The 18,443-nt window shown below is 32.9% G+C and overlaps 2 protein-coding genes across 2 annotated transcripts in view; both read right to left on the bottom strand.

Moving 5' to 3' along the window:
- The window catches only part of LOC129221880 (transcription initiation factor TFIID subunit 9-like), a 50,150-nt gene extending 31,773 nt beyond the window's left edge, over positions 1-18,377 (bottom strand). The window contains exon 1 of the mRNA XM_054856248.1: positions 18,110-18,377. Coding sequence (XP_054712223.1) covers positions 18,110-18,227 — 118 coding nt within the window. The 5' untranslated portion in view covers positions 18,228-18,377. The remainder of the gene's footprint in view (positions 1-18,109) is intronic.
- LOC129221879 (transcription factor E2F2-like) lies at positions 16,002-17,742 on the bottom strand. The gene has a single exon (XM_054856247.1). The coding sequence runs from the start codon at positions 17,585-17,587 to the stop codon at positions 16,334-16,336; it is 1,254 nt and encodes a 417-aa protein (XP_054712222.1). The 5' UTR covers positions 17,588-17,742; the 3' UTR covers positions 16,002-16,333.
- Positions 18,378-18,443: the final 66 nt, after the last annotated feature.

Below are 18,443 nucleotides of genomic sequence, written 5' to 3'. Positions count from 1 at the left end.
TTTTACCACTCAATTCATATGAATGATAAAGATTCCATTCAAATTTTCTGTCTTTAAAAACTGTCATAAAAAAGATGCTTAAGTTACCATATTAAATGCATTCATCCATGGAAAAATATGAAACTTTCCAAAGTTCTAATGTTAGCAGGTTTGAAAAAGAGTACAATGTTTAAATTTGATCAAATATTTATTCTCTGGGAAAATTTGGTGTGATTGGTGTGTCCAATGTCTGTGACGGGTTTGACAAAACTATTGGGACAGGTGTGACAGCATTTAAAAAAGCTTTTATAAACTTTCTAAATGAAATAGAAAATGAAACCCTTCTATTTCTTAACAAATTAGCATTGTAGTTTAAAAAATGCAGTCTACATTGTCAAATTGAGCTAAATCAAATCAAACTGCTGTTCAAACTGCTTATTTAATTGCGCAGTGAAGATGACAAAAATTGATCTGCATATTGAAGCTGCAATTAGAATTAATGAAGTTCAGGAAGTGACAACTTTTGGGAAAGCAGCTCTGATAATGTTTAAGCAGAACAAATTGCAAAGTTTACATTGTAAAATATAGCTATCACTGAAACTCAAATGCTATCTTACTCCCAATCAGATTATATTAACACCTGATGTAGCTTTTATTTTTCTTTTCACTAAACACCAAATGCAATGTAGTACAAAGCATTACATTATTAGTACTGTTATATATATATTAACTTTAAAAAGAAAAAAATATGTAAAGATATATGCAAGCTAGTGGAGACCCTGTTGATTTTCCCCATAAAAAGTGATATTTAAAAAAAGAAATTGTAATTTCCAAAAAAAAGCTGCACTTGACTGAATTTTGTTAGCGGCCATTAAAGACCTGCTAAACTAAATGTACACCCAGTACTAGCTTTTTTTCCCTCATTAATTTATATTTACTATTGTCAAGTTTGTTATCTGTACTGATTACTATTCTTTTAGAAACTGCTCATCCAAGTAGCGGGTTTGCAAAGCGTCACATCCGTTAAATTTTGTCACACTCGTCACAGCACAAAAGAAATTCCTGTTTAGTAAAGAAATTTTAATTTATCATAAATATCATGTATTAAGTTTCATTTGAATGTCTTAATGGAAAAAATGCTATGGTCATGAAACATTCAAGTATCCACAGGAATTTCTAGAAATATGAGCGCAGGTGAAACAATTTGCGAGCATGGCACAAGCTCTAGTAGGGAAAAAAGTTTTGCCAAATCTTGGGAGAGCCTTTTGTCATCTTGTATTCCCAAGAACCTACCTAGAGTTCTTCCTTCCGCCTGCTGACAAGACTTGACCGCCTTCAGGATCATCTACACCAATTTAGAATGCTGGACTCTCATAACTGTATTTTGTGTGGGGAAGGAGTCGACAAGAATGGCGGGCACCACGTCCACTGCTCTGCACTCCGGAATGCTCACGATTCATCTTTTTTCAAAATGCTCTCCCCTCCTAAAGATTCTTCATTTTTGTACTGGACTGCAAGACTTTGTATACTCGAAACAGCGAATAGTTAATCTTCTTTTGTTCACACTTAATGATCACATTAAGCAATGTCTACTCTGTATTTGATTGTCACGAAATGTGTTCAGTTCAAAGCCAAGACTTTATTTTATTTTTTTTTTTTTTTTGCTTTTGGAATGTAGAGAAAACAAAGAGATCAAGTCATGAATGAAAAAGAAAAAAAAAAAAGAAAAAATTGGAAAATTTAGAAATTTGCATGGTCAGTATGGACCGATTACTGCCTAACTTGGTGAATGTAATAAAATTCCAACAATGAAATTATTAATTTACATTAACTTTTACATTTTTGCAGATATACCCAACAAGAGCATGTTTTATCCTTTTCACTAACAATTTCCATTCGGCTGAGCCTTAAAATGGCCCCACTTATTCGACAAATTCAACAGCATTCTGTCTGACTTAGATCAAATAGGACAGACCATGAACAGAACAATGCCAGATAACTAGTACCTCAAGAGAGAACTTGGAAGACTTATGATGACGATTGACCACAGACTTAACATGCACCAGTCTTTACTAGCAAACACAGATCTTTGACTAGCCAGTACCGAACCTGTGACAGGGTGGCGACAGGAATTGTGAAAAAAAGTTCCCTGACTTTTCCCTGATTAAGTTCACCAAATTTCCCTGATTTATGTTACCAATGGTAATGGTTTCCTTTCTTTGCTCTACTTGAAATCCATTTCCTTTCTTTGCTCTACTTGAAATCCATTGTACGTTTGTTTAAAATGCAGTATTTTAAACGTTTAAAGTTGTTTAAAGTTGATGAACTAAAGATATATTTTAAAAAAGATGCTACTTTTTTAACAAAATGGCAAAAAAAAAATATCAAGTTTTTTTTTTTTGGGGGGGGGGGGAACTACAAAACAGTATATTAAATTTCTCTACAATGGAAAGATACTTTACTTCCAGAAACCACTTAGCATAAGAATTTTTAGAAACTATTAAAATCACTCTTAAAAACATATGTATATTTATGATAGAACTGAAAAGTAATTGAAATTATTTTGAACTAAATTTTCAAACAGTATAATAATTGTTGCAAGAATAACAAGTAATAGTGAAATAATAGAAGTAATGTAGTTGTTCTTATATAACTGACATATTTATGCAAAACAGATGAAACCTTTTGACATCCATTCATAGAGAGCTTTTCTCTAATCAAGAACATAGGTTTTAATGAATGAATACAGCATTTTAACAATAAAAAATAAAGATATTTACTTAAGTATACAAGTTAACTCTATTTCAAATGATTTAAGTATGTAACGAAAAAAATCTTAGATTGCTTTTGTATCAAACAACTTTGAAATGCAAGGGAAAAAAAACAGAAAAAAAAGCAATTAGTTCAAAATATATAAAAGAAGAATACAAATACAAAAAAAAAAGTGACGACCAGCAACATGCTCTGGGCCCAGCTAGACTGGTTCCTAGTCAATTTACAATCCCCAGTGAAGATCAATGGCCCTCTTAAAACTGTCTACTCCTTTGCTCATTACCACCTCTTCCGGTAAGCTGTTCCAAGGTTCCACTACCCGGCTAAAATAATAATTTTTCCTAGTATCCATGTTAGCCTGAGATTTAAATAGCTTAAAACAATGACCCCTAGTCCTGTTTTCAGTGCTAAACTTTAGCCCCAAAACATCTTTCGTTTTAATAAATTTAAACAGCTGAATCATGTCCCCTCGGTCTCTTCTTTGCTCAAGACTGTACATTTTTAGTCTTCTAAGCCTGGAAGCATAATCTAAGTGGGAAAGTCCACTTATTAGCCTTGTAGCCCGCCTTTGAACCCTTTCCAATACATTAAATGTCTTTCTTAAGATCAGGAGACCAAAACTGAACAGCATACTCCAAATGGGGTCTTACCAAACTTCTATATAAGGGCAGAAGAACTTCTTTAGATTTATTTGAAATAGATCTATTGATAAACCCAAGCATCTTATTGGCTTTGTTGCTAGCAATGCTGCACTGTTGGCTAAACTTTAAATCCTGACTTATTAGGACCCCCAGATCAGTAACTTTGTCTGCTGACTAATGACTGAACCTTGCAAATATACCTTGCAAATACAACTTGGTTATAAAATAAAAGAATCATTTAAGTCTGAAGAAAAGAAAACCCTTATATAATCTGCGGCGACAGCAAATAGTATAACGGTACAAAACAAAGTTTTTTGATTGAAAATTCAATTTTAGCAATTAAATTTAAAAAACGAAGAAGTAATAACTTTTAAGCTTTTATCAGTATTAATTAAAAAACCAAAGATTTCTTCTTGAAATCGTGATTACAGTACGCTAATCACTTCGAGACAATGGAATAAAGGCAAAGGAGCTAAAGCATTAATGAAGGCTTCCTCTTTGCCTGTATGGTTGTTTATTTTACCTCGCATTGAAAGTGTGAAAGGAAATTTCAAGCTAGGTAAAATAAACAACCTAACAGACAAGAAGCAATCTTGGGAAGTTCATCCTGTGGTTAATAAGCAAAATTCAATACTTTGACGTTGAGGAAAAAAGATGCACAAATATGCGGCAGTGTATAATCGCACCTCATTAATTTTACTTTTTTTCTTTTTCTTTTTTTTTCGAATAGATGATTGGCCGAAAATGCGTATGGAATTAGGATACTTAATTTTGTAAAGCAAAAAAAAAAAAAAACCTTCATAAAATCAATTTTTCCTGATTTTTTTGTTATTTTTTCGAAATTCCCTGATATTTCCCCGACTTTTCCCTGATTAATAAATTTCCCTGATCTCCCTGATCTGTCGCCACCCTGTGTGAAATTTCAGCCATGAGCCTAATACCAAACAATTGGATTATTTTGCAGCTCCATCATTTCAAATTTTTCAGGATTATAGACTCAGTGTACATAAAATCAGTAAACAAAAACCACATCCACATTTATCTTTACTAATAATAAAGCTGAAAGTCTCTCTGCTTGAATCTCTTTCTCTCTGCCAGGGTCTCTGTGAAGCACATAGCACCTGAACCGTTCGGTCGATTTTCAGGTACTTTGCCACAGAATTAGTATGTAGCATGAGTGTGTGCACTAGGGTGGGCCGAAATAAGCCGAAAAATTTTTTTTTTCGAAATCAATTTTTGGATAGCGCGCAAAAGTTGCGTAGTGAGCTAGTTAGCACTCACAAAAAATTTCTTGGATATTAAAAAATATCTAGCCGGCGCTATTTGACATTGAAAAACCGTAAAAAAAGAGAAAAATGAATTTTTGTCGAAATTTTTTTAAAAAAACTAAATTCCAAATATTTTGCTGGAATGCACCGAAAATGTTATATAATAAGCCAGTTCGAGCCCATAAAATGTTTCATTGATTTTAATGAGCATTTAACCGCTCCTTTCCGACATCAAAAATTGGAGAAAAATGAAAAAATATTGAATTTCTTTAAAAACCAATGTGAAAATTATTTTACAAAACGAAATCATAGACTTATTAATTAAATAGCACTATTAATCATAGTAATTATTATCACGCAAATGTATCATACATTTTCTAGAATTACATATATAGATAACAAAATTTTAAAAAAGAAATCTTCAAATTTGATTTATAATACCTCATGCATAATGAATATTATTTTTTGGAATAATATTGTCCCTTGTTATCAAGTTCTTTCCTAGCATGAAGTTTTGCACGAATGTATCCATCTCGTGCAGTTTCACCACGAACTTTTATTGCAGCTTCGGTTATTAGTTTCACACAACGTTTCACAGCTTGCGTGTGACAGGGAAATTTCTCGAAAGTAAACTCTGTAGAATGTTCCTTGCACATTTCTTTCCATTGTTGGTCTTTTAGATGCATTGTAAGAGTTGGTTCTGTTACAACACAGTTTGCCCAATCAACTAAATCAACATAATCAACGGCTTCAAAATTGAGTTTAGGACGCTCAAAAAATCGTACACCATCCGAGCTCTTCGTCTTCTTATTTCTAGAGTTCAGAATGCGCCTAACAGCTAATTCCCGAATGTATTTTCTTGAGTCAAACAACATTGTCAACAGTAGCTGTTCAGGATGAGCGAAATATGCATTACTTGAGAGAACTTTGAAAATTATCTCCTTAACGTTGTCTGGAAACTGCCTTCCAAGAGAAATCATTTTCCAAAAATGTTGGGCGCCGTACTGGCAGTTCGGTTTTATTTTTATTTCAAACCACATTGGAGCATAAACTAACATTACATACTTTACAAGTATTGTAAGATTTTCTGATGGAGTTGGAGTGCCTATATACAAGCGTAACAAATGGTTTGCAGTTGTCAGCCATCGCGCACGACTGACTGAGTTTGCCTGGGCTACTGTCAGCCACGCTTGAAGGACAACTGACCATCTTTTACGGCAAGACAGATTCTATACAAATATTGTTGTTCAATACTTAAATTTTTTATATCTTCCATGTCCAAAACCAGAAGATTGCAATCAATTTTATCAAATTTGACCACCGGATTTTTTTACAATCTCTAAGAAGTTGTTCGATAGCTCCAGAATATGAATGTGGCCACTTTGTGCAACCGTCAAATTCCAGTATAAGATGCCTCAGTGGCAACTCATTGTGGACATTGGACGCAAGAGAGGACCCCTTTAATTGCTTAACTCCCAGCTGTGGAAGTGTAGAATTACAGCATTTCTTAAAGAAGAATACTTGCGTTCAATTCATTAATCAGTTTAAAGGACTTCAGAGGATTCATATTTTTTTAATACTCAAGGGCTCTATTTGTCAAATATATATAAAATAGCTATAAAATAATCTTAGGAATAATAGAAGTAGTTGAGCGCCGTTTATTATCCCGAAGAAACTACTGGAACCAAAGATTAAAAAATTAGCATCTTATGTAACTATTTTTTATTTGAGTGTGTGCATTTTTTAAAATTGGCGTACAAATGTCGCATAAAATTGATTGAATTTTCACTGTTTTTTCTAGGTAACGTATTGCGTAACATTTCAGTACTTACTTATTTCGAAACTACTTTTAATTTTTTTTTTTTTTTTTTTTTCATTTTTCCAATGTTTCAGTCTTAAAGGAGCGTAGCTAAATATTCTACGAATTGTATAAAAATCTTTGAGGATTTCAACTAATGCACTGACAGATACTTCTAATGTTTGTTGAAACTAGCTTCAAACTTTTATTTTTGCTCCCCCCCCCCTTTTTTTTTTTTTTTTTGAAAAAAGTGCATTTTAGTCCTTTTTTCAGTTTTTCAAAGTCAAATAGCGCCGGCTAAATATTAAACAAATTTAGCGAAATTTTTTATGGATAATAACGGGTCCATATAGCAACTTTTCCGCACTATCCAAAAACAGATTTCCAAAAAAAGTTTTTTCGGCCCACCCTAGTGTGCACCTCGAAGCAATTTTTCGAAAATTTGATTTTATTCTTTTCTATTCCAATTTTAAGAACATTTTCGCGAGCAAAATTATCATAAGATGGACGAGTAAATTACAAAGTTATCAGCCGTGGAACCATAACATGGGCAAGCCAATTGGCGAGAAATTCATCATACATTATTTGTAAATATACAGGCAAACCAAAAGAGCTTTTAATTTTCTACTACAGGCGAAGCCGTGTGGGTGAAACTAGTAATAAATATGTTAATTTATCAAAGCCAGGGGTGGCAATTGCCCGCTAAATGATACAGGTCTGCCTTAATTAGAATGAGAACTCACAGCTCAGCTCTTGTATTTTACGTTTACAGTGAATTTTTACAGGTCAGATGGGATTTTAACATAATTTAAACATGAATGTATTCTGTAGAATAATAAGTTCCTGGACTTTTTTTTTGTCAGAAACAATGCCTTAGATTCTTCACTATTGTAGAGGATCGTACCCTTAAAGAGCTGGAGAAAAGTATAGAATAGTTCCAAAACGTTGGTAAGGTTAATTTAGTATAAGATGATGCAAATTACTAAAATATGTTGGTTTTATACCTACAGCAGTTTATTTGTTGATGATCTACTTGTGGCGGACTGTTCGGAATTAAAATGGGTCTTACATTTTCAGCCACACTCATGCTGAAATTCAATTAAATTTTTAATGTATTTATTTTCAATATTGTAGCCTCAATATAATGCATGAGGATTGTCTATAAGGCAAAAGTTTTATTTAGTTATATGTTGACTGAGTAACAGCATTTGAAAAAATAGAATTTTCAACTTTAAGAGTGCAAAAAACATTATATTTAATCTAAAAATATAATACATAAAATATCAGAAGTCAGATTGCCAACAAGGTATTTTTTGAACCACTGACTTCAAGTAACAAATCAAAAAGCAACATTTTCATTGTTAAAAAAAAAGTTGCTCTAAGAATATTAAATCTCAAAAATATACATTAAATAAGTATGAAAGTCCATTGAAGGCACTTTAACAGAATTTACAATTGTGGCACATTTTGGTATAAAATACAACAAAGGACATATCTGTACCTCAGGGTGAGGCTAATGTAGGTCCAAAAAAAGGTGATTTTCAGGTTATTGCTGTATCATATGTAGAATCCCATTCTGAGCCATAACAACTTGTGAGTCTCTACCTTTGTTTTCACCAGACAAATGTTTTTTCTTTCTCTCGTACAAAGTAATGCGACTTATGATAGTCTAACTATGAGGTAAAGTTATTACCAGTAGGCATATTTTTTATAAGAGTAAATATAAACATTTTTCTTTACTAAACTCTTATCCAGCAATATATTCTTGTGAGTGAATTATCAAATAAATGTAATGGTAACAACAACAGAAAATAGTCCCATCTCTTCATCATTCTAATTTCAGTCTTACTCCAATATAATCAGAAATTTAGAATTGTTAAATTACAAAATTACATGCAGATCATATTAAAATAACAGCAAATTTCAAATTTATTTTAAGCAATAAAAATATACAGACAGGCATAGGTGGCTCATACAAAGGGGGGAGGGGGACAACTGCCCTCTCACTTTCAAAAGTAAAGAGGCTTTACCCCTTTCAGTTCAAGATTCAAGTTAATGATAGATCGAAATGATTAATTCACGTGTTAAAAGAATCGACTTAACACACATGAATTTTACATTTTCCTTGTGTGATTTTTTCATAAAAATTAAATTGCAGCTTTGAATTAGAAGGAAGGAATCACCTCTGGCCATCTGTTTTGATTTTTAAGGTCATGTATGGATTTTTTTTAGAGCAGGTTTTACTCAATAATGAGGAAAAAATTCTAAGGCACAAGTTTTGTTTTTAAGTCAGCTTTAAGAGAGCTGCCTCTTTTACCTCACCCCCCCCCCCCCCCCCCCCCCCCCCCCCCCCGTTTTCAGTGCATTAGCCGCCTATTCAGACAGGAAAAGAACTAATGGAGATTTTAAGTTACAAATCTGGCAATGATTAGATAAAAATATTAAAACCCCATTAAGGAAGAAAATTGATGAACGGACAGTTAGCACTTGATACAGCAGAAGAAAAATAAAATTTATAAGAACACTACAAACACAAAATGTTTTCTTACACATTAGGGCACAAAACATTCAAGAGCTTATTGGAATGAAAAACTGAAGGACTTTCAAGACATTTTCTTTTACATCTATTAATTTTTTCACCAGGTGTTCAAATGCCAATCAAAAGTATCTGTCCACCAGGGTTCGCTGATATATATCATGATATTTTGATAGTTTCGATATTTATTTTTTCAACTACAGTATTTTGAATATAAAAATTATATTTATCATAGTGTAACATTGTTCATTTATAATAAAAAATTGCATTATGAATATTATTTTTTTGAATAATATTGTCCCTTGTTATCAAATGATGGAAGTTCTTTCTAGAGAGTACTCGGTACTCGGCCAAATTTTGTTGAGGTACTCGGTCAATACAGAGTAGTTGTAAAAAACTGAATATTGTTCAAAACAGATTTTACAATTAATAAAAAAGTACAAGCATATAGTATACTGCAATCATTTACAATTCAATTTTAAATTTTGAGAATAATGAAGTTTGTTATGCTTCAATGGAGTAAACCTTTTATTTTAATGCACAAAAGTTAATGAAACTTATTTATTAAAAATGGGGCAAAAAAGGAAAGTACAGAAAATATGAAATTTTTATATTATTAAATGGATTTTTGTCACAAACAAAATTATTTATAAGAAGCATAAAAATACAACAACGTTAAAAGCACAAATGTGCATGAACACTGCAGACACGTGTTTTGGCATTACAAGGAATGCTTTTTTCAATGCAAAAAATATGAGCTTATGGATTTAAAGACATACAACAAAAGTCAGATTTTTTTACTTCATTTCATCAAATTTTATGCACTGAAAAAGACATTCATTGTAATGCAGAAAAACATGTCTGCAGTGCTCCTGCACACTTGTGCTTTTAACGTTGTTTCATTTGCTTTAAAAAATTATTTACGTTTGGCGGACTAGAAGTATATATCTTAATATTTAAAAATGTTCTGTGCATACGTTTGTCACCATAAGGCTTTTCAACGGCTAGACCGATTTTGATCAAATTTTTTGTATGTAATTAAGTTGTGGCAAGCATGGTTTCGAAGCACGATGGATCGAATCGGAAATGTTTTTGTTAATTTATTAATTAATTTAAACATTGGATGGTTATATCTCCCAAATGATTAATGATTATTTTAACCTATTGTTGAGTCAGAACTGAAATAAATATTTAACCCGTTGCTAAAGGGCAATAAGAAAGCCAGCTCTGCTTTTTGTAATGAAATTTCCTACTGTGATATATGTCAATTCAGAATATATAAAACGTAGAGAGCGAGTTACTTCATTTCTTAAAAGTAACGATTTTAGGTCCCGTGATATATTTTAAAGTAAAGTACCGCAAGGTTTACGCAAAATGTGTATTCTGTTGTCGTAGTTGAACCATGTGACCGGATTGGTGCTTTAGGTTTTCCTAACCAAATGATCAGAAAGTACCGTACCTAGCAACATTTGTATCTCGGCTCAAATCCATCCGAGTTTTGGCACTAATGTCAAGAATACTTTAAAGATTATTTAACTAATCAGTACATTATTAAAGAAAAAGATGATGGAATTTAAAGACGAAACAAATTTTATTCTCGTCCAGATAAATTACAACAGGATACACAAAAGATCAGTGCAGTGGAAAATCTTGATCTTTGGTAGAAAGAACAAATTAGGCAATATATGAAGCTTAAAAAGTTTTGGTTCAAAAGATCGGATCACTAATCGGTCGGAGTTGGCTTCTCTCACTGATCGGCGGGATTAAAGTAACGTGGTGGCTTGGTGACTTTAGCTATAAACTATACAGTTGCGCGATCTTTACATTTTAAAGATACTGTTAATGTAATTTATTTTATTTTTTGTTTATTTGGCGAAATACTTCAAATTGCAAAGAATTGTTTTTCATTTTTAAAGAGTTTTTAGTCATTTAGTTGAAGAATGTGTTTTTTTTACATCGGGAGGGGGGGGGGGATGAGTGATTTTATCTTATTCAAAGAACTATTTTTAACTTTATAATTTTTCTAAACGATATCCTTTCGATTGTTTTCTTCTTTTTCATATGGGGGAAGTTGCAGCGGGATTTCCCGTTTGTTCTAGACGGGTAGTTAGATTTTTACACTTAATACCTGAGGACACTTTTTATCTTTTGAGTACGGCTGAAAGAACAAAACATCAAGTACGAGAGAAAAAATAGTAAATAAAACAACTTCTCAGTGGGCTTTAGATAATGTAATAAATATACGAATTCCGACACCATAGCAGCTTAAAACATTTTTTTTTTACTTCTTTTTTTCAAAGAACAGTTCAAACATTTAATGGTTTATTGAAATTTTTTAACTTTTCAATTTATAAAGTTTGAACAGAACAACGTCTGTCGGGTCCTCTAGTATTGATATAATTTGTTTTAATTCCAACTTAATAAATCCTACTTTTTATTTGTTTGTTTATTTTTAATTCCAAAAAATAACTCTTTTGTAAAATTATTGACACAAACAAAATCTTTTAAATAATCCATAATAAAATTTCAGATAGAATTTTGTTTTAAAAACTATCATTTGGACATGGAGGTCTGTACTACTATTCCAATGAGTTCAAAATTCATTGCGTATGTGTTGGTGGTTCTTTTTAAAACATAATTGAAACTCGGCACTCGGCCAGAGTGCGACTCGGTACATCTCTAGTTCTTTCCTACTGTGAAGTTAGGCATGAATATATCCATCACATGCAGTTTCACCACAAACTTTAAATGTAGCCTAGGTCAGAGGTTTCAAAACTTCAGACCTCCGCGGACCCCCTTCGGAAAAATCACTAACTCCGTGGACGAAAAAATTATTTTTGACACACTTAAATCTATTTTTTCTAATATATTTTTACGCTTTTTTCCCTTTAAATTTATTTATTCATTGTTCTGTATGTTTTTCAGAGCCCTTGTCTGGTTTCATTTCTTACATTATTATTTTATGTTATCATGGAAGTGAAATTCTAATTGAAATTCAATTCAGAATAAAAATGTTTTATCTGAAGTATAATATCCCAGCTGCAAAAATGTGTCTTAATGTTTTCATTTTACTTAATATAGTTTTGTAACTATATGAACTTCACCATGTACACAAAATTAATGTGTACTGTGTTTACTCCCGAGAGTTCCAGGGGGGGGGGGACGCTGCGTCCTGCATGTACTTAAGCAAGAATTTTTTTATTCCTCATAAATTTCTTTTGAAACTTTCTTTTTGAATTAAAATATTGTTACTCGTCCTTCAATCTCAATTATATTTAACGTTTCAGCTGGATAGCACAGAGCGGACCCCCGGGGTCCGCGGACCACAGTTTGGGAAATCCTGGCTTAGGTTATTAGTTTCACACAACGTTCCACAGCCTGTGTGTGACAGGGAAATTTCTTGAAAATTAACTCTGTAGGCTGTTCTTTGCACATTTCTTTCAAGTCTTGGTCTTTTAGATGCTTTTAAGTGGCTCTGTTACAACATAGTTTGTCCCCCAATCAACAACTTCAAAATTGTGTTTAGACCACTTAAAAAACCGTACACAGACCCCGAAGTGGTGTTTTGGAGGGAAATAGTAGGAAATAAGGAATCATACAACCAAAGATGTCTACAATCGTGTCTTCAAGACTTAAATTTTTCATAATGCCTCCTAACTTCTCTAAAAATCAAAGATTGTCTAAAATTGTCTTTTAGAAGCTTCCATTTCGAAAATTTTCCGGGAGGGAGATTCTAACCCCATTCCTTTTCTTAACCCCTTAACGATCGGATAATTTTCAAGAAAACTGTCATAAAAGTGTCTATTTTCTTTATTTAAGAAAATGATATAAAAATAAGTGTATAAACAACATGTACATTCATTTTTTCATTTTCAATATTTTTTAGATTGAAATTTTTAAAAAATTTAAAATTTTATGAAAAGTCAACAAGCAAGCACAAGCAAGCAGCAAAAATTTAAGAAATACTTCTTTTATACATTAAAAGTTAATTTCATTAATATTTTGTGTAATATAAGTAAATTTTTCTTGTGAGGTAAATTTCGAAGCTTGAGATACAGCGGCCAACGTCACAATCTGGTAAGTTAGAACCAAATTTCCTTTCTTCATCTCTGCAATTACATTTAAAATGGACTGGTGCTGCCATTTAGTGTATAAAGAGAAATAAAATGTATTCCGGGCAAAATAACTGAATTGGTTTTAATAGTTTCGTCGCGTTAATATTGCACACCCCAGCACGGCGCTATCACGGGAGCGAGAAATGGAGGTTGAAACCCTAGCACGGCATAGACACGGGAGTGAGCGGGAAGGGGTTAATGTCAACAAATATGGCCTACACTTGAGTTTCACAGCTTCAATTTGGAAAAGCTGCAGGGTCTCTCAAGGGAGGGATGACTGCCCCTCCCTTGTATCCATCCATGCATTTCATTTGTAAGATCAGTTCTTTCATCACTTTTAAGCTCAACCAAAATATGTCTAAACTTAGTAAAAAATCACTCTTCAAGTCCTTTCTAATGAAATCAACCAAAAGAATTTCAGATTAATTTTGTGACAACTAAACATGCTCTACACGATATGACAGATTTTTTTTTTATTAAAAGATTGCCCCGTTTTTTTTTTTTTTTTTCGTCACAAAAAGATTTTTTTTTTCTCACCAAAAGAAAAAGTATTTGTCTTTCACAAAATGCAGATTTAGAACTAAAAATAATAAAATAAAAACCTGGATCAACCCCAAAGTAGATTAAAGATAGAAATTGCCAGGAGGGGGACAAACAGCATCAAGCCATTTCTTTGAGTAATTGTTTCTTTAAATCACCACAAGGTGGTGTCTTTATATGCTCTAGAGTAGAGATCCTATATACGGAGAGATTGGACAACGGCGCGTTGCTATCCGCCATGTTTAGTCCAAGTGTTGTCAGCTCAAAATGCTGTGCTGTGTGAATTTCTAGCTTTCCCAATATAGGACATGAAATCTTTAACGAATTGGCTGATTTTTCTTCTCCTCGTATTTTCATTAGTGATGTTCCGGATATCCATATCCGTGGATATCCGAGGAAAAATAAAGATCTGTATCCGTATCCGTTACTTTTTTGACTGATCTTTTCTATTCTAAAAATTCTTAAATATTTGAATAAAAGACTCTTAAATTCCGTTTAAATTAGGTTTTATTCCCTATTTAAATTATAAGGTATCGTTTCAGATGCCAACGGCCCTCTGAGACTTTTTTTTTTCTTTTTTAATTTTAAGTTTAATATTAGTTTTTGTTATTGATTTGAGGTTTCTGTTAATTCTTCATTTTGGTTTTTCTCCGCATCCTTCAAAAAAGTGAGACAAAATTCTCCATTTACTGTTTGTAAAGGTGCTCCGCCACGGTTATTCCGTCGGTCGGAGTAATCTGGATGGAATGGGTCAGCGCTGCATTTATGCTGAAATAAAATGCAAAAAATTATTGCTAGCCTATCCAGTAGCAGCTTTACACTCTTGCTCCTGTATCCTACATCTACAGAGCAAGCTAGAAATAATTTTTCGCATTCAGTTTAAGCATTAATGCAACGCTGACCCGTTCCTTCTAACTCTTTTAACGCAGATTTCTTTAAAGAGTAAATCATAGTCTTTATTATATTTTCGCCGTAGATGACATTTTTTGAAGAAACAGGGTTATTATTTTGACGGGAATACCTTCCGTAATAAATTTTAATCTTGGATAGTTGAATTGGGCAAAAAATTTTGAGATCTGTATCCGTATCCGCGGATCTTGACACTAATGATCCGGATCCATATCCGCAGATCTACTTTTTTAATGATCCGGCACATAACTAATTTTCATTAAGCAGAGTGGGTTCAAAGTCTGGCAATCCAGCGCCAATTGTTTCGTATCGTCATAGTGCTTACAAAGAAAAAAAATTTTTCTCAAAAATGTGTTCATAAAGATAGAAAACAAACAGGTATTTATGATCTGTTCATTTCATTTCATAATATCATAACTAGCTTCTAATTTTTTTGACACAATGTACAGTGATATTTGGGGCAGAAGATGCAGTACGGTTTACGGGGATTGAGCATCTTTGGACATAAGATTTCCGCCGTTCCAAAGTTGTCCAATCTCTCCGTATTTAGGATGTCTACTCTAAAGTAGAGATCCTATATACGGAGAGATTGGACAATGGCGCGCCGATCTCTGCCATGTTTAGTCCAAGTGTTGTCAGCTTGAAATGCTGCACCGTGTGAATTGTTAGCTTTCCCACCGAATGTAGGACATGAAATCTTTAAAGAACAGACTGATTTTTTTCTCCTCGTATTTTCATTAAACAGAGTGAATGCCAAGTCTGGCAATCCGGCGCCAATCGTTTCGTATCGTCATAGCGCTTACAAAGAATTTTTTTTTTCTCAAAAACTTGTTCATAAAGATAGAAAACAAACAGATATTTGTGGTCTGCACATTGCATTTCATAATATCATAACTAACTTCAATTTTTTTCGATACAATGTACAGTGATATTTGGAGCAGAAGATGCATTACGGTCTACGGGGAGTGCGCATCTTTGGACATAAGATGGCCGCCGTTCTGAAGTTGTCCAATTTCTCCGTATTTAGGATCTCTACTCTAGAGCTGTGAATATCAGAATAAAGCTTTTGTCACCACATAAGAAATGTTTTTAATACAATAAATACTTTCAATCAAAAGCTAACTATAGAAAAACTCACTATTTTTTAAATTCTCATATTCATTTCCTGATTTAATAGCATTTAAAAAAAATTCAAGAACACTATGAATACATAAGGATTTAGCAAACTATTTTGCTTTGGAAATGCTTTTCATGTTTTGAAAATTCAAATATTTTCATTTAATATTTTTAACACTATTATTTGCATTCAAGATAAATCAAAAAACAGCATTTATTTCAAAAACATTATACATTTATATTTTATCTGTGCAACTTACTAGAATGTGTACATTTTCATCAAAAATATTTTTAAAATAGAAGAACATAAAACGTGCAACAGTGGAATTGAGGCCATGTCAGAAACTGGAAAATTTTAGAATATATAAAATTTCTATCTTTCTTTGCATTTAGACTATCTGAGAAAATTGTAGAAAACAATAATAAATAGCATGCCTTTTATTAATATGAAACAGTAATCTCAAGCGCTTGAATATGAATCTGCAAACATACATAAACACATAGGTTTAAAAAATAAGCATAGGTATGCTTATACATAAATGTAAAATGTTAGCAACAAGCTTCTATGTAATCACCTCAGTAAACGAAAGCTTGTTGTACAAACAACAAACATCAGTAAAAGAAGCATTGGTACCAACTGAATATTAGTTGAAGAACTATTATGGACAAGCAAAATTACAATCAAACAAATCAGACAAACCTTCCCCTGTGTCGAGGGAAAAAGAATAGTTATCAATAGGTGAACCCAAAACATAACATGCTACAGAGTCAAGGTCTTGATCTTCAGTTTCCAAAAGAAAATTTTTACCCATTGGCGCAATGTCATCTTCTTCAGCAATGAAAGCATTTTTGATAATTGTATCGCCTTTAGTCCATATTGTATTGGCACAAACCTCAGTAAAAGAAGCATCGGTACCAACATCTGGATTAAGAAAGGAACCATAACTTGATCCTTCCTCTGATGCTTCACTAGCATCACCAGTATGCAAAAACTGGCTATTTTTAATTTTAATGTCATATGAGTTTCCTTTACATTCTGCTCCTGCATGCAAGATGTTCTGAAAAAAAGGAAATCCATCATTGCACAGTAAATGTCCTTCGATATCTGCATTACTTTTACTAGAAACAACAAGTTTTCGTTCAAAGGATTCTAAAAACTCGTAGTTAAGCATCCCAATAGCAGTCTTTTCAGCATATTCTTCTACATTCTTCAAGTCCTCAGCAGTTATGTAATGATATCTGTAATCCAATTTCTTGCTGGCTTCAATTTCATTTGTCATGCAATAAATTAACTCATTTAATTTATTTTCCTTTGAATCAAGAACACCAATATCTCTTTCTAAGTCAGAAATCCAAACACTGTCACATGGAGAGGATGCTTGACCCATCCATTGGATATTGTTTCTAGCCATTTTTTGTACCAGACCAGCACCTTCCAGAACATTTGTAATGTCATAAAGCCTTCTCTTTGGCACAGCTAGTAAGGTGCAGGCACTGTTTAAGTTAATAGTACCATCAGAAGCGTCAGAAAGTAGTTTTAGAAATTTTTTTGTCAGTTGGCCCAGAGATGTATCATAACGTGGTTTTTCTAAAAAAGTGCTTCCTCTTTTTCCTCTAGTCCTGACTATTCTTCTTGGAGTGATATTCAATTTTATCTTTGATTTATTGGATGATTTACCCGATTGTAAATCTAGCTTCCGTTTTACCTGAAAGAAAGAAAGCGGGGGTTTTCGTGCCAGATAATAGTGATCTGGCATTTGTCCATATTCGTCCATGAAAATCGTTGAATGTGGAGGGACAACTTTGGTTTTGTCTGTAGGGCATGATGAAATAAGTTCTTTCTTGATTTTTGGTGTTTTAAGAGGTACACATCCATAGGAATGAACTTTAGTTACTCTAGGAAGTTCAGACATAGTTAATACTGCAGTCTTTTATGGATACGCTGTCAAAAGAGATTACTGTTTCATTGGTTAAATTAAAGCATAATTTTTAAAATTTAGAAAGAGATATCATATTCAGCTGAGGCACATGAAACTCTTAGAACAATCCTTTACCAAAAACATTAGGAAAAGGGATGATTTATTTATTCCAGCGAATTTTATTTTCCAGTGTCGCTTTGCCTCCCCACCTTTTTCCTACAACACCACCTCTCTAATAGATATTCAACTGGTTTTGAATTTTTTCATTAGTAAAGATTGCTTGTACTACATTTCAATGCTATGCTTTTTTCCAGTTTTCTTTGCACTAAGAGGTTAAACAAGTACGATTATTAACAATTGTCTCTTTATTTTAATGAGCATTTAAATAAATCAGATAAAATGAACTTCTGAGATTCCGTGTTTTTATTTCTTGTACAAAAATTTTTTTGCCGGCGATTTAAGAAAACTTGGCAAGGCTTTAATTCTCACAAATTAGAAATAGGAAAATTTGCTTACGGTATGCGAATTCCAACATATGGTTCAAAACTCTTGGTTCAAAATCTTCAACTCCCATTTCTTTTAAAATAGCAGCCATTACTTGAGCATCTTTAGGGGTTCCTTTCGAGGCGGCCATAATTACGGAAGATGTTGCAATAATTGATTTAAAATCTTTTAAACATTACAAGCCAAATAACGTTTTATTGATGATTGATTTATAACTCACATCAAGACAAAGAAGCGGTGAAGCGCCCGTGGTGTTTAGCTTTTCGCGCAAAACCGTAGCCTACGAGACAGAACACTAAAAAAGGAAATGAAAACCGAAAGAACTATGCCATTCTCAACAAAATAA

The sequence above is a fragment of the Uloborus diversus genome, chromosome 5, assembly GCF_026930045.1.
Source record: "Uloborus diversus isolate 005 chromosome 5, Udiv.v.3.1, whole genome shotgun sequence".
Classification (NCBI taxonomy): Eukaryota; Metazoa; Arthropoda; class Arachnida; order Araneae; family Uloboridae; genus Uloborus; species Uloborus diversus.
This window is presented reverse-complemented; position numbering and strand designations above follow the sequence as displayed.

Coding starts and splice junctions, on each gene's coding strand:
- LOC129221879 (XM_054856247.1), bottom strand. CDS start 17,587: ATGTCTGAACTTCCTAGAGTAACTAAAGTTCATTCCTATGGATGTGTA.